The following is a 27,630-nucleotide window of genomic DNA, read 5'->3' as shown; positions in this document are numbered from 1 at the left end:
ATCACTTACACTTTCATATTAAATGCTGTGAACTTACCCCCCCCCCAAAAAAACCACGACTTATACCAGATCAATCGCCTGCTGAATTGTTATCCATAGGTTTTTTTTCTTAATTTACAGGCTAATGGCCTCCTTCTGTACCAGCATGTCTTAATGTATGTTATTGTCCATGTTGACATTGTGATATTTAGCGTTGGGTTTCTATCTCCCATTGTGTATTAGCTCCAAGGAAGCCTGCTGGTGATCTATAAATATGATAATTGAGAAACTAACATTTATAAAGCAAACCTGAAGCTCAATCATGTTTTATTTCCTTTTTATCAAGCACTTACATACGTTTCTACAGTGGGTATCAAGTTAATCTTCCGTTTAGGTTTTTGTGTGAAACACTTGATGATTCAAGTGGACGCTCGGCCAATAAAGGAAAGAAGGGGGCTAGGGATGTACCAAAATATAAAAGGTATTTTTGTCCAGGCAAAGTGGACCGTCCATTGAATACATGAAGGGAAGGGCATATTCACTACCACAAAGCGCAAAGCTGTTCATGCCACACATGCTAACAGTATGGTTTAGTAACTTTAGTGTCACAATAGTTTAAAAAAAAAAACAAACAAAAAAACCCCCACAAGAAGAAAGGTTATGGTGGACCCTTCCAACTATCCTCAAAAATAGAGAATGCAAGACATTGGTTTATATGCGCAGTTACCACTGTAAACGTCGTCACAAGTACTTTGTACCCTCAGACCTTATTCTGTAATAGCAAGCAAGACGTTAAGGGGGCTAGCAGGTACTAGCGTGCGCTTATTGCCAATTTCACACTGCCGTTGTATGGGACCATCTTCATGAGGACACCAAGGGACAGAAGAGTTGGGAAACAGGTTTCCAATATTAGTTTTCTACTACGCAGTACATTGTTAAATTGAAAATGTGCATCCTTGTCTCCATTTGTTCCCATCTGTAATGTCCTTTCCAAAAGTCTAAATTGCTGTAAATTTGCTACAGTTTTGGGATGCTTAGTTTCTAAGTGGAAGCACCAAATGCCAAATGTATTTACAAGGAAGTTGAGGAGGTTCGTAACTGTGAAATAAGTTAAAGCACCTCAACAGACATCCACTCAAAACCCTAAAAGCAAAACACTTGGAGTAGACGAATTTAGACAATACTGCCGTTACTATAAAATTTTAGGGGGGGGGGGGGTGCAAAATCAATGACTTAAGCACTGTTTCTCTTCAATCACAATACATTAAGGGAGCTGTAGCCAGACAAAGTATTTATGAAAACACTTGAGGGTCCCCAAAGTATTTTATTGTCACCTAAAATTAAAACCTAGTTGGCGTGTTGACGACCACCAGTTTCGTAACAAGACTTCCTTTAAGAAGCAAAAAGAAAAAAACTGCATGGTCCAAGAAATGCATAAATAATGTTAAAAAACAAAACAAAACTAAACACAAAAGTCTTTTAGAAGAGGCACATGTGAGGGAATGTGGTCTTCCAACAGTAGTTGCCATCTGTATCAGTGAGGTTTTGAAAGGTTGTTCCGCAGTTTCAAAACAATCGTTCTACTACACATACTGAACAATGGGGGAGTCGGTGGTCAGCATCTTCCTTACGCCAGGGCAAGAACTGAAACAGTAAGAGTATAGGCTCAGTAACCCAGACGGACAGTATTAGATATCCCATTAAGTGTGACAACTATGTAAAAGCACAATTAAAACTACAAGAAAATCTGGGGTATTGTCTGCAAGTCAGACTCACAAGAATTAAAATGTCAAGTAAAGAAAATCGCTAGTAAATAATTTGTGTGGCCAATAAACATTAAATGAATCCAGCTATAACACTCATTTGGTATTGAACAGTCGTAGTTGAGCTAATCATTAGAAATAGCTTGGGGTAAAGCTTTTACAAGCTTTAAAACATTTTCCAAAGATATACTAACAATGCATTTGAGGGAAATTAAGCGGACTGCATTTATTTCTCGTGCGCCCGACTAGATAGCATCTTGCAGCAGTTTTAGAACAACTTCGCCCCCAAATACACTGCAATTATGATGCAATTCCCTTCAGTCACGGCGGAGCCACCAGCACGATGATGCAGCTGTGGGTGCTGGTGGTTTTTGGGCAGTAAATGCAGCTTTCCACACAAGAGCCGCTAATAATACCGCTCACATACCGGTCAGCGCCTCCTGGGCGAAGTACTTCACATCCATGTCCTCATCCTGGCCAAGCTTCTGCAGTACAGGTTTGACATCAGACTGCAATGTGCTGCAATAAAATACATACATCAGCATTAAAACAGTGTGGATATAGCTAGATTTTAAAAAGTTAAAATGGAGCAACCATACTGCTTTATAACGGTTATATCATCGGAAGAGGCTGTATCAATGTGGCAGGAAACAAACTGTTCACAGCCTTTACAACAATATTTTTGCAAGCAACCTAACCACAAGTATGGAGGTATGAATACAAAAATGTAGCGAAAGCCGGGCTTTTTACATCCCCTTTGCCATATAAGTGTTTGGCTGCATTAGGTATACTTTGTTTGGGCAGTCTAACGGGAGATTTCACTGGGAACGCTTTCCCGCCACTGGTTTGTTGTGTGAAGCCATGCAGAACGGACCACAAGTGACGCTCTCTTGCAGCTAATAGCACAACCTGTGTGGCACTCTGCACAATGGGTTGATTGGGGTGATGAGGCTCGTAACATGCCCATTTATATCACGATAGCCCACTGCGTCACACGTACGTGGATTAGATTTAATCCCATGACACTCCTGCTCAGGACGCACTACAGAACAGAAAGCAGGTCAGTCTTGAGGAGAGATCATATCGTAACACTCCACTGAACCCCAGACAGAAAACCAGAGATCAATGCCAGAAAAACATAAGATGCCACAATGCCGTAACCATCGCATCCCAGCCTATACTTACGTGCTGTCCAACACAGGTCCTATCTTCTGCAGAGACTTTGCTACATTGAAACGTACATTTGCCACCTGGTCAGCAGCCATTTTCAGTACAATAGGCAGCATCAGTTTGGTGGTGATGTCTTTTCCACATGTTTCAGACAAGGCCTGCAAACATAACACAAGAGATATTGGAATAAGACTCCAGAGACCCTTAAATCCTGTGGTGCGTAATGACTCGTTTTCTTTACTAAAGGAAACTCCGATGAGGCGAGCAGATTTGCAGAAAGTTCTACAAAACCCAACCAATTCTATGCGGCCCGTGACTAGTTTGTGTTTTTCTACGTAAAGTGAACGGCTATACCAGTTTGTATAACTTACTTTCGTAAAATTAGATTAGAAAACCCCTGTCAGCACAGAGTAGCTTGGGGCCTATATTTCTATCTTGGGAAGAGCGATGTCAGGAGGGCCTGATTGCCGGTATTGCCAGCAATGTGTGAAAAGTGTGTAGCGTTGGTGGCTTCAAGGACCACAGTTGAGGATGTCTTTAGAAGGGCAGCAATGGACCAGGAGAAACACTGAATTTTACCAGCACCCATATAACATTGTTTAAGATTGCTTACTTACATTCACACAGAAAAGCGTTGTCATTCTGTGAAGATAATTGGGGTCGTTTGCCATGGCCAAAACCTTAGGAACTATGGTATTCTGGGCCCACTCCGCACCAAACTTTTCCACCAGCTTCATAAGATTATTGGTGGCAGCCTCCCGGATGGCATAGACTGAAGGAAGAAAGTATTAATCTGACAGCAGATAGGGCTGTACAACGGCAGCACAAAGAGTCACTTACTACAAGGACAATTAAAACATGGATGTAAAGCAGCAAGAGGGCCACAATCAGGATGCTACATAGTATTGTGGAGTAAATGTGCTAGAATTAGAGAGGATCTTAAATATAAAAAGTGTCCAGGTTGAGGTAGATTCAATTAAAACAACTTAACTATTTGCATCCATTGCAACATAAATTATCCTCCCTTTAAATAGACCTACATTGTGGAAGACATCTAAACAGCACAGCCTGGTGATATTATACAAACGATTGATACGATGATTGGGACATATTGTTTTGTTGATAATTGCAATCTATTGCATGGCCAGGTATCCTAGAGGAGCTATACAACGGTACTAGAATATTTTCACCACTTACCATGGTCAACAAGCCAAGCCATGCACAAGGAATTGAGCTTTTCATCAAAAAATTCCACACCCTGTTGATAAAATAAGTGGAAATTTCAGTGAAATCATGAGCCTCCAATGCATTACGCCTCAGCAGTTGGGTTATGACCGAACCCATCTGTGACCTGTTCAACAGACTAGCCTGCAAGGAGTAAAGCTCCATCTACAAGGGGTTTCACAGATATTGTTCACAAACCACTCACAGCCACATGGGGAGATACAAATCTGCCACTGACTAAAAGCTTGTGTGACTAGCGAAACACTGGATGAAAACCATTAGACTAACATGCTAGGATACTACCTTATGTCTGTTAAGGTTCTTTGCAAGACTACAGGTACTATACAAATGCATGCGTATGTTAGATAAACATCTTAATGCACATCAACTAGGAGCATCCTTATAGCATATGAACTGCTTACCAGCTGGCCGGCAAGGAGTGGCATGTACTCTATGATGGCCAGTCGCACCCGCCATTTTGTATCTTCAGCCAGTTCCACAATGGCAGGAAGGAGGGACTGAGAGAGCTGACGTATTCCAATCACCTCGTTCACACAGTCAAGGTTAGATATGATGTTCAGGCGCACTTCGGGACACTGCTTGGGAAGACATGTTTCGGGTATAAAATTAGTGCACGTTATAGAAGAAGAAGAAAAAAAATACTGAAATTGAGGGATATTGGGCAAGACGAGGAAACTAGTATTCACTCATACCACGAAGCGTGATATATTGAGAATTTAATTAGGTCGCACTGTCTATTTTTCTGTTTTCCCCCCATACTTGTTTTTGGAAGCAAAAGTCTAATCACAAGAAAAATATTTTGTTTAGACTCATGTGTTTATATACTTTCCGTCACATATTTATTGTGTATTGAGTATTTTCACTCATGCCTTTCTTGCTCAGCCACTTTGTTTTGTTGCATTTAGATTTTGGGTATATTGAAGGGGGGGGAACACCTTAGAATATGCTACAAACCACACTTATTAGCGCCAACACTTACTGATATACATTTCTTAATTCGCATACAGACCTATAATATGCAGGATTCGGGGAAGTGGCAGATCTGCTTTAAATCTGGGTTTTATTTGCAGCTGATGAGCTCACATGTAAATATGGAACCAGTCCTGGTAACCGTCAACATGCATCCTCACGGCCTGCTTATTACATTTTGGGACGCTGCGTTACTCGAGTATATATTAAGTGTAAATAATAAACATTTCTGGGCAGATAATACTAAAGAACTTCTATATCTGTGGTGCCAATTAGGCAGCGGGAGGTTTTGTTAGGAATCCGGTTGGCAGCTGGCGGATTTGTGATCCTGGTCGTTCTTGCCTATGTGAAAGTGTGTTGCCATTTTCGGAAAAGATTGTAGCAGATCTCTCTCTCCGTCTCGTGCCCAATTACTAGCCTTACAACCCACCCTTACAAAACAGGCCGCTCAGGAAGAACACCGGCCGCTGTGTTCCCAGAAAGCGTTGTACAAAGTAAGCAAGCAGCAGGTTAATTCCGCACCTGCCGTGCCCAGGGGAACGGGTTTATAGTTGGTAATGCAAATAGTGCTCCGTGTAGGGCCAGTGAATGGATTCAGGTGGCATTGGCAACCTGAGTCTCTGATTCTGCAGAGGATCTCTTCTGCTACAGAGGGCACAAACATCACGTCATTCACAAGCGGACAATCGGCCTCCAAGAAACGCACATCGAAAGCACTTTACAGTAAGTGGAAGAGGACTATTCTGATGGCCGGGCATCTGGCTACGCTTACAATGTAGGCCATTTGTCAAGAACAAAAAAAAAAAAGAAATGAGACATTACCTCATCTTTGAGCTGAGCCAGGAACAGAGGTAGGAGATGTTCTATTGTATTATCTTTGCCTAGAATGGTGGATAATCCCATAATCACAGAGGCCAGGGCAGATTTCACATGCTGGTTGGTGTCCGAAACAAGCTCCTAAAAACACAAAAGCCACACACGCATTACAATCCATATACGAATAAATACAATTACAGAATAGCCATCAACATATTAACCCCTAAAAGACCAATGATGAAGTGGGGATATCTATCTAAGCCAGTCTTATCACTGAACATGTGATTAGAATATGCAGTTTCAGAGATCCTGTTGTCACCAAGGATGGTAGATGCCGACTACGACATCGAATAGCTAATGCTTTGACTTGAACTAGATTTCAAAATGGCGTGAACGTTATGGCTGTTTGACCATTTTACTACGGAAGGGCAGCCTACTCTTCAGAGCCCTGACACTCATTACCACTTAACGGTAACAGGCAGGCATTACATTAAAATCGTTACTAAAAAATGCACAGAAGTAGCAGAGGCCTATAAACTTTGGCGGTTTGCATTCATGTGAACACAGCGCTTTCCCTTGATTTAATAAAGGATCCCAGCATGTCATAAAGCAGTCTTTGTCCTTAATGGTTATATTAGGGCTTGATAATTACTGCTGGATATTTGGGACCCACCAAGTACAACAGGAATGGGAACATCAACATATTAAGAGTGGATATGCTATGAAAGTGAGCAGAAGCATTCATTGCTACAGCCCAATGCAATTCCCCCAAACATACCGAGCGACTCGAGGACCAGCATGAAACCACTAATCAGGAGCAAAACAGACATGCCTAGCGGCATAGAACGTACCTTCACATAGGGCAGAATGTGGTTCATAATGATGGCCTCTCTTCCGTCAGCTGGCAAATTCTCACAAAACTCTAAAATAAAGCAAAGCTCAGGATTACGTCCAACGCAGGTAAAAGGCTAAAACTATGCTTCTTACACCGTGCTGTGTGTCCCTTTACAATTTCTCTCACATGTACCCTGGACCTATCAATTTGCAGAGTTATCACCATTATCACAGGTTGGAGAATCCATCTACATGTATGCTTTGCTTTTCTGCTTGTAACAGACTCCCTGCAACACAACGAACAGCAGCAAAGCTCACTGGCAGCTTTTCAAATAGAAAATATACTTTCTAGCTAAAACCCAATTTTTGGACAGACTAATTTAGAGATGATGCCCAATCGATATCTGTACAGACAATGCCATTTAAAGAAATCTACTTTAAAACATGAAAGTACGCGCTAACTGAGGATTACGTAGGAGGAAAAAACCCACCAACAGCTGTGGCGTTTGGCATATGTCCCGGGGAGTACGCAGGTTCATGCCTATAACATCTGATGTCATTAAAGGGGAAATGCCATCATGAAAAACTAAAAAGTATATATACACACATTTACACGCACACGACAAACATGAGCCCCCCGCCTCCAATCATGACTTCCTGGGAGAGTGGTGTCAAGCAGCCAATTAGAATGCAACCGTTATATTGTCCTTTTAAGGAATATTAAAACATATTTAAACTTTCACAACAGCTTCTAACAGCATGATGAGACCTACAAGTCACCGACTATAGTTGCAGCTACCCGAATTTAACAGCCCCTTACCTTTAACTTTATGGGCCCCCGCAGCACGCACCTCTGCTTCGCAATCCTTAAGCAAGTTTTGGAAGGCAGGAACAAGGTCATTTTTTGTGATCTCTGGACCAACAGCTTTCTGAAGCTAAAAAAAAACAAACCAAAAAAAAACAAAAAACAGTGAGCATTGTATGAAGCAAACATATGAAAAATCAACTTCCACTCATATTGTAGACCACCAAGGAGGAGACTATCTGAGATTACTGAACCCACACGAGTTATTACACTGAATAAATAAAATAAAACACACTACCGGCGTGTCCACATTAAATAAAAAAAAATCCTGAACACATCCTACACAATTTCAATGTAGACAGTCTGACAGCAACCCTGCCGCTGAGCTAGAATGAAATGAGTCTATTTCTTACTTCTGAAAACTTGTCAGCGACCATATAGCGGACACGCCAGGATTTGTCCTCTGTTGCTTGACGCAGCGTTGGCATAACCAGAGCTTCCAGATCCTCTTCAGGAAGCAGCTGCGCGATGCTGACACAGGCTTCCACTGCCAGCAGACGTACCGAGTCCTGCAAACACGAAAACGAGACATTTAACTCCAAAACAAAGTGAATGAGGACACTAATTGGTACCATCTTCAGTCCATCCCCAAACTACCTGCTATGCACCTGAGGAACATCACCTGAACTGTTTATTCATCCACACAGTTGGATGCAAGTGGTCATAGGTGGCACCGTTTAAGTGGATGTGTCAACAGTACATTATAGCAAATATGCTGGAGCAAAGCAAACTTTTCTGGCATAGTTTATACCAGGGTCGTGCCTATGAAGGGGTGCTAAGCGGGTTTTTTGTAAGAACGCTCGATACCATTAGTGGCATAAACATTTACATGATTATGTTGTGTGCTGCCACGCATTCTAACTTCCAAGAGGCTTCCAGGTTGCAAGAAATGGCGACTCAGAAAGGAAAGAATCATGGTAAGTATTACAGATCCCCTACAATGACAGCACAACGAAGGTTTGGTGTGGGTAAAGGACTTCAGCTTATTACACAGCGGATGCGCAGATAAGAACTGTTGACGGCTCACCTGTTCATCTGAAGCCAAGTTTGTGAAGAGAGGAATGATGTCATTTTTCACATATTCTAGCTCAAGTACTTTTGCAAACTCGCCCAGCTTGGAAGCGGCAGCACGACGTACCATAGGGGTGTCATCGGAGCACAGATTACGGAAGTGTCTGCAAAACGAGCAAGGATTATGTATCAGTTACTGAAATTCACACATTCTAAATGTTTTCTTACTTAAGTTTCAGCTGCAGAGAGACGTGTGGGAGACCTGGCAGTCACATTAGAGGACTGTTTTTTCCCCTTTTGCGCATGCAAATTTCAAATTTAACAAACTTACTGTCTTATCTCTGCTTTAACAGCGCTAGACACCCGGGGATAGCACACGCTGAAGAGTCCACACGCAGACGTGCGAGATGTAAACCAGTCGCCGCTGGCTAGACGCTTCACCAGAGGCACAAAGTGAGCTTCAAGGTCAACAGGAGAATGCTCATGAGAGATCTTCCGCAAGGACTCCACAGCTTTGTCTCGAACGACAGTCTCTTCAACAGTGGCCAAGCTTTCAAGGGGTGGCTGTATATAAATCAGATGCATGTCACAAGAAGAATTAGGACAGTTGATCAATACAGATCTATTGTACATTTTTGGGGGAATCACAAGCAGCACCAAACTCTAAAATCTACAACTTAACTTTTTATTGGCGTGTAAAGGATCACTGCTGGATGTTTTGGATGTTAAGTGCTACAACTGCACCATTACTGTACTATAACAAGCTAGAAATAACCCTGTAATAATCATCCATACTGACAAAAACATACCAAACCTTAAAGAAAAGGGGGAAAAAAGGTTTCGTTTCAAAATCATATGGTTCGTTCAGAGTAGGATTGCAATTCCAGAGAATCTAAGCAAGTCATCGGAGTCGCTCATTTGCTCATTTAACCCCTTTGTGACCATTGACGAATCAGGTACATGAGAAAATATCCCTAGAGGACCAGTGACGTAACCGAGCAAGTCATGGACAAAAATGCCCCACACGGCACCACAATATTGACTACTGAGGGGGGCATAACCCTCCCAACGTCTGATCACTCTTTAAGGAGCAATCATGCAGGTTCCACTCAGATCACCATGCAGCTTCACAGGTGGGGATGAACTTTCTTGACGGCCACAATCCACCTCTGCTGCCTGATCAATCCACAAGAGCAACCGCGCAGAATTAACCACTTCAATAACGTGACATTTTACAGGTTGTGTTTGCGTCCAGTCCAAACAAGCTTGTGGCGAACAAATCAGTCGCTGTGATCCTATGGAAAACATGTCATTTAACCCCTTATGGACTAGGGTCATTTTGCAGAGAGCCAGGTACTGCGTACTATGGATGTTGTGCCGGCTCTGCACACTGTGTAAATGGGCCAGTAGGGGAAATCAGATATCCCTTTAACTGGGAAACTTAACTGCAGCACACCAGGGAGCCCATTCATTTAAAAGGGGGGCCCATCAGCACACTGAGACACGTCATGACCTGTTGGCGTAGGGCTGAATACGCCACCGTCAACAGCACTAAGACTGGGCGCACGTAAACGTGCTCACGTTTAAATTCCCCAACAGCTAATCTGATAGGAAAGCACAATATTTTATGGCATAGTAACGAGTTTTCTGTAAGACTACTTTTAACCAATTACCTCTGCTCTCACTATCAATTCGGGCCGATGTAGATCAAAACAAAGTAACCCTAAAGATGCAGATGAGAAGTCGCACTTAAAGACCACACAGGCGACAGCCCGAAATAATTAGCCAGGGCCAATTAGACAGTTTCTCGGTGTGCGGATTATGGGACTGTTTAAAACCACTTTCACGGGATATGTACAGAGTCGGAGCCGCCAATTACTATAAATCCTAGTGCGCCATAAGCTTATTATGTGTATACTTACAAGACCACCTGGCACTGCCTGCTTAGTTCAAGCTTATGCAGCAGCATCTGCTAGCAACCTACATAAATTAGTTTTAACTGAGCTGGTGACGTTGATATAAAAATTTTCAGGGCTGCCAAAGTGAAAACACGTTTGGGATAGGAGCCAAAAGAGCAGGGGCCCCCAGATGGCACCTAATATTGCAATACCCACAGCGCTTACAAGCCATTCGTTCCAGAGGGAAGAAAAGGCTCAGAAGAGATCTAAGACTTTGGCAGCTTTACTTGCTGACGCACAAAGTAGATTGGCAGGGAAGTAGGGAGCCAGATGCACACTTTGTAGCTGAAGCCAAGAAAGGACAAAAGGGGACAAGGCATCAGTCTACTGAACTTCATGCTGCCTCACGACATATATACCGACGAGAACCAAGAGCCGAGACCTGCTTGCAAAGATTATTTTTTCTGCATAAATACGTGTTACAGACTTTAAAGTCAGGCTTTACAGTTGGATTTTAAACACAGATATCCTTCAAGAAATTAGATTAGCAACCAGTACCACGTCCAACAACCCCATGGCCAAAGCTGCCAGGCAGAAAGATTTTACTTCTGGCCACAACCAGCAAGGAGTGCGAGCATGCGTGGAAAGTGCCGGCGCCGAATTCAAGGGGAGCACTTTCCTGACACTGATTGACAGCTTCAAGTAGCCAATCAGTGGCAAGAACAGTCTGATCACAGAGGACAACTGCTGCTGCTACAAGGCTGCCTCTTCGGAGTTGGTTTTGGAAGAATAAATGTTAAGGTACTCTGATTACTTAAATATGTATTCTCCTTTAGTGTGTGTCCGGGACATTAGATGGTTCCTTTAACGCATCTCCTCTAAAAACTAATACATAAGGGTATAGGGAAGACTATAGGGACTTAAACAGGGAACAGCCACCTTATGATTGAAGCCTAAAAGCCTTCTTCAAACTCAGTAAGCTTGTACCTTTACACCACTGTCATTTTTATGTCAATTTGATTTAAAAAGTTAAAAAGTAGCCCCATCCCCTCTCCACCCCACCACAAAGACAGCCAGAACCATGCATAGCCAAAGAATATCTTCAGCACTTAGCACTGCTACATTCATGCAGTAAAAGCCATGGGGAGTCTTTTGGAGACATTTACAAGACTATTTTAGCTACGAAATGCTAAAATATGTGGCAAAATGCTACAAAACTAACCAATCTTGTCCAAAAGGGTTAAAACATGGATTTATGGTTATAAAACTACCGAGGCAAAATTTTTTTTTAAGATTTGTTATATTTCCTAGAGATTAGCAAATCTGGTAGACAAGTGCTGATCACACTACCATGTATGTTAATAATCACACGCGGTTCTGCGGATGCACAGAATGAGTACATAGCATAACCCCATAAACATTATATACCCCAAGGGGGCTTTCCATGAAAAAGGTACTAATTACAGACTACCTTAAAACCCATGAGCTTTTAAATTAAAGTGATAATCTTATCGCAAGTTCCCTGCATGTATATGCATGTCTGCCGCATCACGTGCAATCATTCTTTGCATTTCTGGATCTCTCTTGTCAGAAAGAATCTCGGTTTTAAATTCAACCACTAAAGGAAAATATATACGAGGACATCTTAAAAGGGACAGACTACTGCCCCAAACAGTCCAACAACGAACGCAAACTAAACTACACATTCCATACGCATTTCCCTCAGGTTTTGAAAAATAAAAGGGGAGAAAATATATAAAATAGAAACAGTGGGCATGCCAAGCTAAAATGCAAATCACACCACTTATGGCTGGTTGAAGCCACCCAAGACTGGTTGGAAGTGACTCCTACTGAAGTAAGTGTAAGTGAATGGAGGGGTTCTTTAGAGTCCTGCAGCAGTGCATGAATGTCGGTCAAACGTATCTCTGCATTGAGGTAGCGACGGTGAAAAGGGCTAAACTTAGAGAACGTTCGGATTAATCCAATGTACTTGGATGAAAACAAAAAGGAAAATAAGGCGACAGACAGCTATCATACACAAAGTGCTTAAAGAGTAAGACATTTAGAGAGGATGCTTGAAATCTTGCGCTCCTTATACATGACCCCCGGCGTTGCGATGCGCCCCATGTATATTTCATGCGACTCACCAGTAGGCAGTGGACAAATTCTGGACCTCCCACAAGTGTGGTGAAGCTACCGAGCTGCTCCGCAAGAGCCAACAGGACCTCGTCTTCATCGTATATGGTATCTAAATAAAGGATCATTGGTAGGATATTAGTTTTTTTTTTGTTAAATCTGTCACCTTTTGCCAGTAAGTTTAAATCACACGCACCCTACTAGTTACCGGACTCTGTGGCAGCACATTGCTCATATAGATGTGGCCCACTTCTACTCCCCAAAAGGTCAGAACATGCAACATATTTCAGTGGAATAAAACAAGGACCTTTTGTATTTACTAAAATCACGACTGCATCAAAGACAGAAAAATGTGTAATCCGTGCAGTTTAGCGGTTAGGTGAATTATGTTTCCATGGAAACGCACTGTGTTTCACCCCACCAGGATCTGTACTGCTGAACACGTGAGCGTGGAGGGCAAAGAGGACACACAGACCAAATTGGCAGCTTGTGAGCGGCGTTCTACACGGGCATGGTCCACGTCGAGGGACGTGTTGAGCGCTATCAGCCTGTCAGGTGAAACGCTTCTTTAGTAGGGCTGCTGGGGACAGTAAAATATTTGGTGTAATTTAATATACACTCTGCTCAAAAGCCTGCAGACTCCCCTGTTATCGAGTTTAGGTGTTTCAGCAACAGCCATTGCTAACAGGTCCATATAATCAAGCATACACCAGGATGCATTACTACATGCACGGCACATGGGGTGTCCAACATCTCTGGTAATACCATAGACGCAAGTCTTAAGGTTAGGCCTCCATGCCTTTTTATTCAGGCTCCGGTGAAGTAAGCATGTGCTTTTCCAGTCCCTCACAGAAATGCCAATTTTGTACCTTCGTGGTAACTTATGCCCATCTTCCGTAAGGCGGCACCACCAGAAAACTGCATTGTACTACCTCGTAACCTTAACGAGATATTTCACTAGACCCTGTTTAATCAGGCCAATGCTAAAAACCTAAACTCACAAATACTCAGATTTTCATTCCTGCTTAGAAATTGTGTTCTTGGAGCTCTGGTTTCCATGGAAACACCTCTAAGACGTTCACCATTTAGAAACACTTGCCAACTGCAACCAGTTATCAGTCAACATTTTATGTAAAGCAAACATACATTTACGCACATTACGAGGTGCCAAATAATCTGCAGTTTTAGTAAAAACCTTTAGAATTAAGAACTCTTAACTCTGCTGTTACGCACATTAGATGGACTTCACAGAACTAGACCAAATTACAATATTAATTCCACAAAAGCACCATCATATGGCAACAAGGGACAGATGTCATTACAGGCCATGAATTCAAAAATAAGAAACGCGTGGCTTCTTAGACAGTTTTAAGCATTGAAGACCTTATAACCTTTACTTTATTAATCCTGTTTAACCCCCCAGGACAGCCCAGGTTGTATTGTTTTGTGGTGGATTACGTCCAGTGCCTGCCGTACGGATGTTTGAGTCATATTGCGACTTGCTTTCAGCTAAGACAGGGGTGTCCAACTTGCGGCCCTCCAGCTGCTGCAGGACTACATCTCCCATAATGCTCTTTCACCTAATGGGCTTGAGGAGTATGGGAGATGTAGGAGATGTCCTGAGCTAGGACATATACTACATCCGTTTCATAGGTTCTCGGAGACTACAGCAATGCCGCACAGCTAAGAGCGAGTATTTGGGTTAGAAAACTAATGGAAAATACTTTTGCGATTAGAACATCTCTGCAAGGGAATTGCGACAACGGGCTCTACAACACAACTAAAAAACACACTGGGCACAACGTGTTGGTAATGCCACAGTGGCCTCCAAACTTATTTGGCAACTATTTCTTTGAGTTGTGCCAAAATTTTCTTTTGATCACAATGCCTTCCTCCACATAAGTAGGGGTCACGGCTTAACACGAGACAAACCCATCTGGTCATGAAAGAGGACACTTAGGTGCCTAGGGCAGCGCACATCCACAGGGAAAATCTGGCTGGCGGCGTTGGCAGGACCACTCACCAGAATCGCACGATAGTGGGCTCAGGTAACCAGAGCCAGAAAGTCTCCAGGTATGGCAGTGCATCATGTAGGAAGTGGGAAGGCTGGGGGTCTTTGATAATTTAACAGACCAGTGAAGTCAAAAGAAAGCTGCCACGTAAACAATGTTATGAAGTCACCGACCTAAGCAATGCCCCTATTTTTATTCTGAAGGCACTAAAGACGTAACAAGAATATAACTTGTGTGGTTAACATTGTTTATTAAAAGGACAGTAAAGTCTTGTAACCACATGAAGATACCCTGTATTTAACTTTGGGTCAAGGTCTTCCAATGAATTAAATATATATAAAAGTGTATGGAGAGCCTGAACAGGCTCAGATCTCATAAGCACATTCATAGAGTTTAATCAAGTGTTCAAAGAGCCAACGGCCACTTACTCTGTATACAGTACAGACTCACTAAATCCATTTAAATTCTAGAAAACCCAAAGCTAAGTTTCAGTTGGACATTTCTATTCATAGTAGAGCACTTGTTGAGAGTCTGCACTGCCATGGCGTGGATACATACCAGTGAGGAACGGCAGAAGCTCTGTCCTGGTCCTTTCCACTCCCAAAGCCAAGGCTATAGTGGACAGCTTCTTGATGCTGTTGAGACGCAGCTGGAAAACAAGACAAAGATGTTAGCCTGGGGAGCATTCCTGCAACATACAAAGGTTACAAGAAAACATTGGTGAAATAAGTGAAGTAAACTGGAACGTAGAGCACTACACCAAGGAACTCTTACATGTCCTAGTTTCTTTAACAGAAGCAAACATGCTAGTCTTGACCGTGGAGACCGTGCCTGCATACATATATACGCCAGTGTTAAAGGGCGACACATTAAAGAGGACACTGCAGTATTACATTCAGCTGAATAATGTACTTTATGCCCTCTATGTTCAGCAGGGACCGTGGAGGGCTTTGTTATGTGTTGGAAATACCACAAGTAACCCATTTACAAACAGTATTTTGATGCCGCTTGGTTGTTTGTCAGACAAGAAGGGAGATTCAACTTTCTGAAAGCCGTGGCCCTTTATGATGAAGACATGCACTTGAACGTTAAAGCGCTGCAGTCACCGGGGCTCTGAACGAGATCTTACAAACCTCCTAGATAGGGAGAGATTGATCTTTTTGCCCTAAAATAGATTTTTCTTACTAAAGCAGCGCACTTATGACTTGTTCCATTCAGTCTGGAAACTAAGCCTCTAGCAGTGACTTTGTATGACCCAATACCTAGTAGTAAAAAAAAAAAAAAACCGCTGGGACTGGATAATGTTTTGCCTTTTCCTTATATTTTCACCCAAGACAATATAGGAAACAGACCATGTCATTAAAACTGTATTATGTTTAGCTAATAAAGAATATTTACATACTTTAATATGCTTCAATAAAAGACCCACCATTAGAAGATAAAAGTATCTTATCTATATAGCGCCAACAATTTACGCAGTGCTTCTTACAATACATATTTTCAGTTGGTATGACCTGAGTAGAATTGAAAAACTAAGACAAATCAATACATTAGGTGGAAAGGCTCGGCTCGCAAGCTTACAGTCTTGAGGGAATAGGGTGACAAACATAAGGCACCCCGAGAGGTAGTGTGGCAGTTGTATCAGGGGAGTTCTAGCAGCTAAGGTGCAGCTTCTCTGAAGAAGTGGATTTTGAGATGTTTCTTTAATGTTGGGAGGGAGGGTGAATGCTGAAGGTTCCTTGGGAGTAGATTCCAGAGATATGGGGCAGCTCGAGTGAAATCTTGTAGACAGGAAAAGGAAGAGGTGATAAGTGAGGAGTAGAGCCTTAGCCCACGGGAAGAATGTAAGGATCGAGTAGGAGTGTATTTGCTTATGAGGGCATTACATAAGTTATGGTGGGTAAAGGTGATTGAAACCCTTCCATTTATAAATATAAGGGGGTAGTAGAAGTATTATTGAACACTCATCTGCAGACACCAGACAAGCCAGAAGGCTTGTTGTTCCCTCAGAAATCTCATGGTACTGCCACAACCACAAGGGATTCTAGGTAGGCGCATGCAAATAAGGTTAACAATCATCACCTTTGCCTCTATATCCACTTTATATATGGATCCCTTGAAAGTAATTGCCCGCTGTACAAGACAGCCTTTAGACAAAACTCGGGAAGTGCCACACCACTCATGGAAAGCTGTTTCATCCTTCATGGGACTCATCAGCATGAGGTTGATACTGGTATGTTAGTACCAGGACTTTAAATTTAATTCTAAAAGGTAATAGGGAGCCAGTGGGGAAGCTGAAAAGAAGGGACATGCAAAGAAGGTAAGCCTAGCAGCAGCATTCAGGACAAATTGTAGAGGAGAGAGTCAAGACAGTGGAATACCAACCAGAAGAGTGTTGCAGTAGTCAAGACGGGAAACAACGGAATGAACCAGAGATTTTGTGGATTCTTGGGTGAGGCATGGGAGGATGGGAAAGATTATTTTTAGGTGCAAGTGGCAGATACTACAGGAGATCCCTCTATATTCTATTCATGTCAGACCTGGTTGCTTAAGGTAGCCAGAAAGTGATCCCACTGAATCAACGGGTTCCTGCACATACTCACAGGTATCCGAGACCCACTTTGAGATCTCACCAGAGCCAACTCTCTGCAGCTGGTGATTATCTGTGCACCGCTACGTAAGAGGAACATCCGACCAAATGCCTCATACAACGCAAACGGTGGGGTGTTAATGCATAGGATAGAAGAGGAGCAGGTTTACAATGGTTGGAGTCAAAGGCCTGCATCGGGATGTGCATCCTGCGGGGACCGTCAAAAAACTTGCGGACGCGGCCGGTTTTTCGGGTGTTGCGGCCAGTCAGACAGCATACCTGCACGGCTGCCTTCGTGTTGTTCCACCCAGGAACCCAGCAGAATCACGTGAATTTACATCACATGACCCTGCTCCATTCCGTCGGGACAAGAGAAGAGACGTTGTGTGCGAGCAACACAAAGGCAGCCTTGCGGGAGTGCGCAGGAAATCTGCAGTTCAGGTAAGGGGGTGGAGGAGATGGTATGAACAAGTATGTGTGATTGAGGGAATGAATATCTGTGAATGATTGAATGAACAAGTAAACGAATGAGTGAATGATGTTTGCAGGAGCGGGCGTTAATGGTCAAATTCAGCGGGAGCGGGATTAAGAACAGTCCCAGGCAGTGCTCTAGTTGGAGTGCCCCTTAAGAACAAACATCACCAGCAGCGATAGGATATTAGGCAGATGCAGACGTAATACAGGTACCTTGCACACTTAAGATTCTATGGTTTTAACAGACGACATCTGCTTTTACCGATACATCCAAAGTCGCAGTATGAATTTTCAAAAGCAATAATGACTGGATTCCCCAACGAGGCATCTGCCTCAGTAATGAGTTAACACAAGAAAATCTACCTTCTCTTATCAAGGAAAAAAAATCCATCTCATCGAGGACGATAAATTACAGCCATCCCTTACGGCAGGGGCGTCCAACATGCGGCCCGCGGAACCTCGAGGTGCGGCCCGCATGAGATCGGTAGCCAGGATCACAAGAGCTTACTTGTGGGAGGGTCTATTCTCTGCTTCAGTCCTGCTTCCTCTGTGCGGAGAACGAGGGAGGCCGCGCCCCCTGCTGAAGTCTGTGAGCGGCATCGAGAGCTGTAGAGCAGGTAAGGGGGTGGGGTAGGTTGTGTGAATGAGTATGTCTGATTGAGGGAATGAATCTGTGAATGAATGAATTTGTGTGTGTGTGATAGCATGGGTGTGTAAGTGCTGGAACCTAGGCATGATGGGACTGTGATTGCTGTTAGCAATCACACTCCTATCATGCCAAGTCAACCAGTACATGCTGAAACCTGGCTAGCTGCCCCCCTTGTGTATTGATGCTGCCAGCAGTATGGGGTCTGCACTTACAGCCACCCTGTACCAGCATGTATTGGCTGACTTGGGATGATAGGAGTGTGATTGCCAACAGCAATCACAGTCCCATCATGCCTAGGTTCCAGCATTCACTGGTTGCCTGGGTATAAAAAGAGTGTGTTTGTTGATTTTTTTTGTCCAATTGTGGTGTGTTACTTTTAATAAAAGCATGGTTACACACTAAAATTGGACAAAAAATACAATGCCCAGCCAACCAGTACATGCTGGAATCTGGGTATGCCTGAGATTGCTGTTAACAATCATAATATATAATATATTATGTACAATTTTGTACAATTTTGGTGTGTAACTTACTTTTATTAAAAGTGTGTGGGGGGTCACTTTCAGTTTCGGCTAAGTGAACCCTGAATTTTCGGTTTTGGTCCAGAATTTTCATTTTAGTGCATCCCTAAAATAAATAGAACTATTTTATTTTTACTTATCCAGAATCCTGAATTTGTAGGGCCAGAAATCCGCGAGAGGAAAAGTAAAGGTTTTGTGTCATTTACTTTATTTTAATCTGCATATTTTATTAAAGGCCATATTTTCTCTCAGTGACAAACGAGTGCGGCCCGTCACACAGGGCGTGTGTTCTAAACGGTTCTAGAACTGCATTTAGAACACAAACTGTACACCCGAGATATTACTGTAACAATATATCCCGTGGGGCAGACACTAGGCATAGACACTTCATTCTGAATCTGTAGAAAACAAGCCTTTTACTGAACTAAAACAGGAAATATTTAATATATCACAGCATACGTTAAGGCTAACGACGTCGGGACATGTTTAATGTGGCTGGGGTTAAAACCGATAATTTAGCAGCCAAGCACCATTCAGCCCATATAGTCTTTTTTCAGCTGTAAAAGTCTCAGACCCTACTCAGCTTGTGGTCTTGTCTTAGGTTTAAACTCATTCATTGTAGCCGTTACCATGGCGACAAGACCACACTTGAAAACTCATGCTAATAGGGGGTTAACGTCAAGCAGCTACGGTCCGCCGACCAGACGCAAGGCAACATCAAACGATGCTCAATCGTAATATAAACGGGGAAGACAAGAATACCGAGAGCTAGAGACGTTTTCGTGTATAACAGCTGTGTACCCCTTAATTGTTGTGCTGCCCCCCTTGCAAATACACCGCGGGATTCTGAAAGGGGGGTTAATGAAGACCCCCTTTGGTGCACCTACACCTCAGCAGTGCTAAACAGAACGATTGAGAAGGCTTTTGCTGCAGATTTTCTCCTTAAGGTTAAAAGGTTCATTTTTCTAACGAGATGTCAGACTCCATGAACCCTCTTTGCTTTGCCCACCATGGCGATCACATATCAGGAGACGCATCTAATGCACAGAAAAAAGGTGTGTGTGTGTGTGGGGGGGGTAGGCAACCAGAGTGACAATTACATATTAAGGGATTGTGCATTTAAATGCATATTTGCAGGTAGAAAGCGCAACCAAGACGTCCGACGTGGAAGGAAGAGGAACACTTTCGCCGGTGAAAGACATCGCCACCAGCCGGACAGGCGTAATACCGCGGAACAGGCGGAAACACCATGACGGGAATCAACCCAGACTGGGCACGCTGTGTCATTTTAGACAAAAAAGTTATTTAAAAAAATAAGTCTGATTCCTGAAGCAGCTAGAACGCATTGTCCCCCACCACTGGGATGGAATAAACACCTATGCGGCTTCCGCTCGGTGAATATCCTGACTGTTTTTTTGTTCCTGCGCATCTTAATCCATTGCTTTTTACAGCAGTGGGCACTGCAGATTACCTGGGGAGCAGCTTTACAAACTACATCCGCTGCCCCTTCGTACGGCCGTGGAGCGCACCTGCGCCAACTGAGCCTCTGCCCAGAACAGCACAGATCACTGATACAGCATGTGGGCATTTTAACACACAGGGGCTTGGCATCAGCAGCCGGGCTGGGAACCTAACCAGAGCGTAGTGATATTATACACCTCACAACCACTGATCCTTCCACCCTGTCTCTATCTGGGAGAATGGGGGCAAACCCATCACTCATCAGAAGATGCCCTTCTCCCGCCCATGACACACACATATATACACACACACACACACACACACACACACACACACACAACTAAAAGCACTTAATCAGTAAGCGGCGAGGTGAACGCGCCGATTACGTAAAATAAGCCACATTTCCTGATTGTGGTTTCCTTTATCTACATGCTGTGAATATCGGTGGGTTCCGGAACGGCCACACACACCACCCACTCGGGTACAGGCAGAGCCAGGGTGTGCCCGGGACGGCACCAAACGGCCGTAACACGGCCCACTGAAGCTCCGCGGCGCCCCTCACCTGCACGTCCTCATTTCTCAGCTCATCGATGAGCACAGCAATCGGATACAGCGAATCATCTCCATCCGCTCCTGCCATCTTGATACCGGCTGCAGCTTCGTCTTCCTCTACCAAGAGCCACTGGCCTACTTCCGCTGCGAGACAAATTCGGAAAGAAGGCCACGGGCGCTGCACCGGAAATGACGGCAACGAGCTGCTTTGGCAGAAATCCTGGAGTTCTATGCACCAGAGACCACACCGCTAAATAACACAAATTCATATGAGTGGATGCATTCTTAGGATCTTTAGCATCTCGTCTTATTTTGAGATAGATTGTGTCTCTCTTTTGCTTAGAGCTTTAAGGATCAAATAAAAAAATGCAGCCGCACCCTGGTAATTGTCCTCCCCCAGAGTAAATCACCTGGCTCTTCTCGTTGTAGAGTCAAAACCTGGGGCAGGATTATGCGGGACACCGTAGCTGCAGCTGTGAGGCGCTTCCCAGCTGCATAATAGCCATTTGTATGTGTATTAGCTCTCTTATCTTAGCCCAATCTACTAGACAAACACCCTCACTCATTAATGTGATAAGCAATAGACTGGCTCAGTCTTAATCACCCAGCCAGATACTTTGACAAATTAAAGTCTATGCATGAATGTTCTTCATAGCATAAAGAATCAGCTCTGTGCAGTGATTGTGCCTGAAAATCACCGAAAGCATCACATGACCTTACCTGGGAACTTCTCGGCCCCGGCTACACGGAGCCTTCCCTTGCGGGAAACGGCCAGGATGGCACAGTGACGTCAGCGGGCAGTCATACCATCGTAGATGAGAGGTCCCGCTGATGTCGGAGGCGGGAAACACCCACATTTAATGGAAAAAAATAGGCTGGGAGTGGGGCGTGTCAGAGGATTCGGGTCTTGACCTGGAGAACCGGAGGAGCAGCGCTCACCCAGCAATCTCCGGGTCAAACCCAGAGAGTTCCCAGTTATGCACATGACTGGCAACAATGACAACATCCTGATATGTAGATTGTAAACTCCTCTGAGCAGCGCCGTTTTTACCTTTCTGTAACTCCATAGTGTTATATGCACTCCTTGTAATGTCCTGTTTACCCGTCATACAGCACCACCGAACGTGACGGTGCCATAGGAATCAATAAATAATAAAGTTTATCGGTATTAGTGAAATAAAATCTGGTTTTTGTCCACGTTAACCTACATTACTGGATACAGAACTGGATTTAATGCACTAGACATTTTTTCCCTTTGGAAATCACAGCCAAATCTATGGGTTTGAACATAACGTGTCCAGACATAGTTCTCTTAGTTACTCAAAGGGGGACCAATGTCACATACCCCAGGAACCGATTTAAAATGCAGCCGGGAGATAATGATTCAAATTAAATCCAGTCCCGATTACGGATACGTCATAGTTAAGATTCCTGATTGAAACTAGTTAGGGGTGACAGCTTAAAGTTGTAGTGAGAAACAAGCCTGTTTTTTTTTTTAGTGATACATTTTAGGAAAGGACCTCTGTAGTTACACAGCATGTTATAACAATACTAAAATTTAAGCTGGAACATTTGAGAAGCCCTGACTACTTGGCTCCTGAACTGACCAAGAGGCACCATATCATGTCAATCCTCCACATTATGGCCCCATCAAGCTGTAAGGATGGCTGGCCGACGCGTTTGCTGGGTATGACTGTATCGCTGTGTTCTACAGCCCTACAATAATAATAATGTGTAGAAACAGCAGGAAAAAGATTTATGGGTTTAATAATATAAATAAAATGCATTATTTGTCTCCTAACTATTCATATTCTACATTGAATTAATCCACCTAATGGTGTTTATAGATGAAATAAGCAATATATGTGTGTGATAAACCCACCTTATGACATGGGAGCAGTCCCCTTAACTTCCTGATGCATAAGCTATATCTGGTTGGAATAAGTTAACGTCATTATGCTGAAAGCTACAATGGGGACAGTTCCTTTTCACAGTGCATCACCCTTATTGTATGCACACAAGAAGGATAGCTACCACCTTCTATTGATTTGCAGGCATCTTGAGTTTTGGCACCAGAATCTACATGACAAATTGACATGACATCATTTCAATAAAAAATAAATAAATCTTGATTTCTGAAATATTCACTCAAACAAAAGTGGTTCTTCATTGATACACTCAATGGTCACGCAACGTTAGGTGATAGTCACCCCGGCTTCAAAAACATGCAACTACAAAAAAGGAGAGGCAGGATGGAATTGGGTCTCTGGGAGGTACGCTGTACATATTGAGACACTGCGGTTGGCAGACATGAAACTTTTAAATGCAAGAAATGCCTGGAACCCTTTTTAAAAGCTAAAGGTTTACCTTTTATCGTATGGTATGAATTTTCTCTCTTAACAACACAGAGATCCTCCGTAGAAGGTTCTGCAAACATCACAAAACCAGGTTTTGGTACAACTGGGTGACCGGCGGCATAACAATGAATGCTACCAGCATCAACACTTCCACAACACCAGGGCTTGCTGATCTCACCATAGAACTTTGAGTGTGTTTGAGCTCCCTGTGTAGAGCCCTGTGCTCCTCTTGAGGTACCTTCTATCAGAAGGTTCTTCGCAGTGTATGCGCAATTGAAATGCAAAAATAATATTTTAATGTAATTTATAGTATGTTCATTATAGAGAAATATATATAGTATTCTTTAAATACTTTACACACAATAGTGTTAATAGCAAAAATGCTACAAAATGTTAAATGTTTTGTGTTACTGTATGTTGAGAGACAAGGTATGACCACCTTTTAAAAATACCTGTGGACAAAAGTTGTTTATCTGTGTAGGAGACCATTTAAATTACCTCCTTTTCAGTAAAGTAAAACTATACAGAGGGAAGGTGAGACCAGGGATAGGCAAAGTGTCCGTGCAAGGGCAACAGTATCCTTTGGAAAGGTTTGTGAAGGTCCATAGAACATCATTAAATTGTCCACCACATGCCCCAGTAAGTGTCCTCCATGATCAATGTTGGTACCTACCCTTGGGTGAGTCATGGACACCATCTAGAAATTTGCTACCATTTGAATTGGGAAATGAAAATCTGATCAGGAGGGCACTGGGTGGACTCACAAGAGTACTAGGGATGGTTACAGGTGCGAGGGGCTACAGCAATACACTATAATGCTGATAACATATAACAGAAACAACGTTCAACAACGGTACAATAACAGGAATATCACAACAGCATCGCATTAACAGGACCATAACAGTAACATAAATAAACAATATTCATGTTCTTTTAGCGTGTTAACTACCACCTGCAAGATGGACCAAAACCACTGAGAAATCTCCTGGTACCGTTAGCGTAAATCTGGAAGTCCATCCGTCTACATAATTCTATTATTCTATAGTGAAAACCACTTTGGTGGTGATTGGATGTGCTTCAAAAACGGTCCGTCTCTGCAAAGTTAAACGTCTGATGTGATTTTTTATGCAGAAGAATAACCTTTAATGACTGCAGCAGCTTTAATGTATTTAATCTTAACCCCAGAAGAATTTTAAGAGTGAATACATCAACTATTTATATATATATTCTGGAGACAGAAAGGTGCAGACTTAACTAGCTTAAAGGACATGTTTTTAGTCATCAAATGCATTTTTCTGCTATGGAAATAAAATGTGAATAGTTATGTTAGTTTATAGAGACCATTCAACTAAGCATTAGGTATTTTAAATATTAGGATTAAAATGTTATATAGCAAAGGTCACCAGGAAGTCCAATTTAAAATTTGAAACAACCTTTGATGCATAAACCCCATATTGACAAAGGTTTCAAACATTGTGATGCCTGGGAATTTAACAAAGTCACAAGAGCTAAACATTCCAAAATATGAACTTTTATGTATAGAAAATATATCTTTTCTAGCCATTACCTCTGCTATTCTTTTGTCGTTTGCTTGTATTTTAGGCTTGTGCAAAACTGAGATCGGAGAACGTGGAATGGAGCAGGAGAGGGTTCTAGGACTCTAGTCAGGAACATTCACGTTCCTGTATTTCTTCTCAAGTAAAACAAGAAGAAACCAAGTCCTGTATCATAGCTCCAAACCCTTATTCATTGTGGCTTGCAACATCCATGCGACTGCAAATGGAATACAGATCTGAGCAGCCTTCTTCATTGGACTCCAAGGCTTAGCGTTTGCTCATCACTCACTACCTATGGAAAGACATTTTTTGGGGGGGGCTATACATTGAGCGAGTAAAGGACTACTTATGATAGAGGAGTAAATTGTAAGGGAGAGGCAGAAGTACAGCCACTCCTTATGGAAGTCCCACCAAATGTATGTATTACTATTTTCACGAGCGCAGGACCACCCGTGCACATACACAGAAACAATCCCATTGATTCCAGCGGGGGAACTTTCCAGCTTTAAGTAACTAATATAAATCTGTGAAGATCCTCTGACACCACAGGAGGTGCACACATCTCACAGATAGGAACATTAAGCTCCAGCTTGTGTAAACATCTCCAGAATGGAATATTTCCACCTCTGAGAGATACAAGATATCTGGAAGGGAGGAAGTCAAAGATCAGTTAAAATAGCTGCCTGACCACAATAAAGGCTCTGACGCACATTCAGTGTCTATAAATCATCAAAGAATTATTTTAACCCAACTTGACTAATGAACTGTGAGACTAGCAATCAGAATCCAACCCCGTGTATCCAGACTTTTCGGTTTTTGTATTTATTGTTTTCTTGACAAAGGAAATTAAACATGTTACAAATCATATGCTGTGAACCTTTAACAAGATGGATGACACAGTAACTTCTGAAGAAAGTCATTTAAGGTAGAAATATCACATATGACATCATGCATATGACCCAGCTACAAGGCCAGTTTCCTTGTTGGTTCCATTCATCTCTTACCCCAGACTATGAAATTGCCCAAAACAGAATTTGCTAAACTAAGCAATGCCAACACCAGCTCTCACCAGATGTTACCCTTGTCTCTCTGTCTGTGGACATCCCAGCCCTTTTCCACTCAAAATAGGCCATATCTTCCTAAGGTAATACGATACTTTGTTCATGTTCTGTTGTTGTACGTCATGGAGTGAACATGCCATTTTTATTACATATGATATTGTGAAATACATCGCCCCATTAGCAGTGCACTAACATGTCTGAAAAGAGGTATGAAGTGCAGAAGACACAGTAGCAAAGCAGTAGACTTTTAGCCTAATGCAAGCGTTCCCTAATTCTAATCACTGTATTAGTCGTTTCAGGGAACTCATCTTAGAAGTGGGCAACTGATGTGCCTTGTGGTGTTGTTGAAGCAGCTGGGGTTATAGTCGGGCTATCTTCTGCTAGCCCATGCTGCATTTTATTTTCCGTTGAGAGTACTTAACCCTATTCCCCTGGAGCCTAAGAATAGACTCCCAGTTGGGCACATTACTTACGCAAGTATCGGAATATGATATGTCTGTCCGTAGAACCTCTGGGCTCTTGTATGCCAAAATAATAGCAATAAACACACCATTATTTTACATAAGGACGCCTCTTTTCTACAAACACCGACAATTCATATAATTAGGAGCAGTTAGAATCAAAATGTACATCTCAATCCGCATTTCCACTGCACAGTGTTAAATTGGACAGAAGATAATGCGTTTTCATGCCTGGATTGAGCTCTGCTGACGCCAGCAGCATATAATTACAAATGATTTCCTATCTCAACTGCATAAAAAAAGACAAAAAAAGATGTATGCAAAACCATTACACTGACGTAGTTTATCTCCGCATATAACGCCAGGTGTATCTAAAGGACACTAGAGCAATGGAACGCAGGTTAATTCCGTTTTGCAGTCCCAGACGTGTTATCACCATTGTACTTTAGTCGTATCGGCTATTTTTTTTTTTACCGATGCCCTTTTTAAGTGTTCATATTGTCAGCTTGCATTTACTCTATATTTAACATTTAAATGCCTGTGCGTGGTACATTTGACGTGGGTGCTGTCTAAGACTATGCTTACTGATGTAAAATTGGAGCAATGCTGGTAAACGGCGCTGCAATTGAAATGATTGGATGAAAGCATTTCATAGAAACGATTAAATATTATTCGCTGGTTGCTCCACACAAAACACCAGGATTGCTCCACAGTTGACTTGACAGTTAATGGCAATATTCCTTAATATTTGGCTTTTAATCCAATTTAGTAATTTAGGTTGAAAAATTACCTATATTCATCAAGTTCAACCTTTCTACCTATCCTTCCAAAAAGAAGGCAAAAAACCCTATTTTTTCTGATTTTGCCATTTAGGAGGAAAAAATTCTTCTTTGCTCAAGACATCCGATTTCTCCTTTGGACCAAGAAACTCTATAATATGAATGTTTATTTTATCATTTTTATGCCTGTATGTTCTGCTTTTCTAAAAAATATATATCTTTTTGAAGGCATCTATTGTATCAGATAGAACCAACTCTCCTGGCAGTGAATTCCGTACCTTTATTGCCCTAACCGTAAAGAACCCATTCCTTTGTTGTATATGAAATCTTGGCTCTATTTTTTGTGTGTACATTTGTGTTAATGAACAGGCCACCGGAGAGCACTTTATATAGGCTCTGTACGTATTTATACAATGTTATAATATCCTCTTTAAAACGCCATTTTTAAAGTGTTGTGCGGTTATGGGCAGG

At 42.5% G+C, this 27,630-nt stretch overlaps 1 protein-coding gene across 1 annotated transcript; it reads right to left on the bottom strand.

Moving 5' to 3' along the window:
• Positions 1–746: 746 nt before the first annotated feature.
• On the bottom strand, positions 747–21,033 carry LOC149298008 (serine/threonine-protein phosphatase 2A 65 kDa regulatory subunit A beta isoform). Its single transcript, XM_089487870.1, has 15 exons — positions 20,956–21,033; positions 15,257–15,347; positions 12,698–12,798; positions 8,984–9,216; positions 8,669–8,816; positions 7,995–8,150; positions 7,597–7,711; positions 6,794–6,864; positions 5,949–6,083; positions 4,559–4,732; positions 4,110–4,170; positions 3,530–3,684; positions 2,928–3,070; positions 2,170–2,261; positions 747–838 (listed from the first exon to the last, which is right to left on the bottom strand). The coding sequence occupies exons 1-15, from the start codon at positions 21,031–21,033 to the stop codon at positions 747–749; spliced, it is 1,845 nt and encodes a 614-aa protein (XP_089343996.1).
• Between the last annotated feature and the right edge of the window lie 6,597 nt (positions 21,034–27,630).

Source organism: Sceloporus occidentalis, unplaced genomic scaffold (genome assembly GCF_023333645.1).
Source record: "Sceloporus occidentalis isolate IW3139 unplaced genomic scaffold, rSceOcc1.0.p SCAF_35, whole genome shotgun sequence".
In the NCBI taxonomy this organism is placed as follows: domain Eukaryota; kingdom Metazoa; phylum Chordata; class Lepidosauria; order Squamata; family Phrynosomatidae; genus Sceloporus; species Sceloporus occidentalis.
This window is presented reverse-complemented; position numbering and strand designations above follow the sequence as displayed.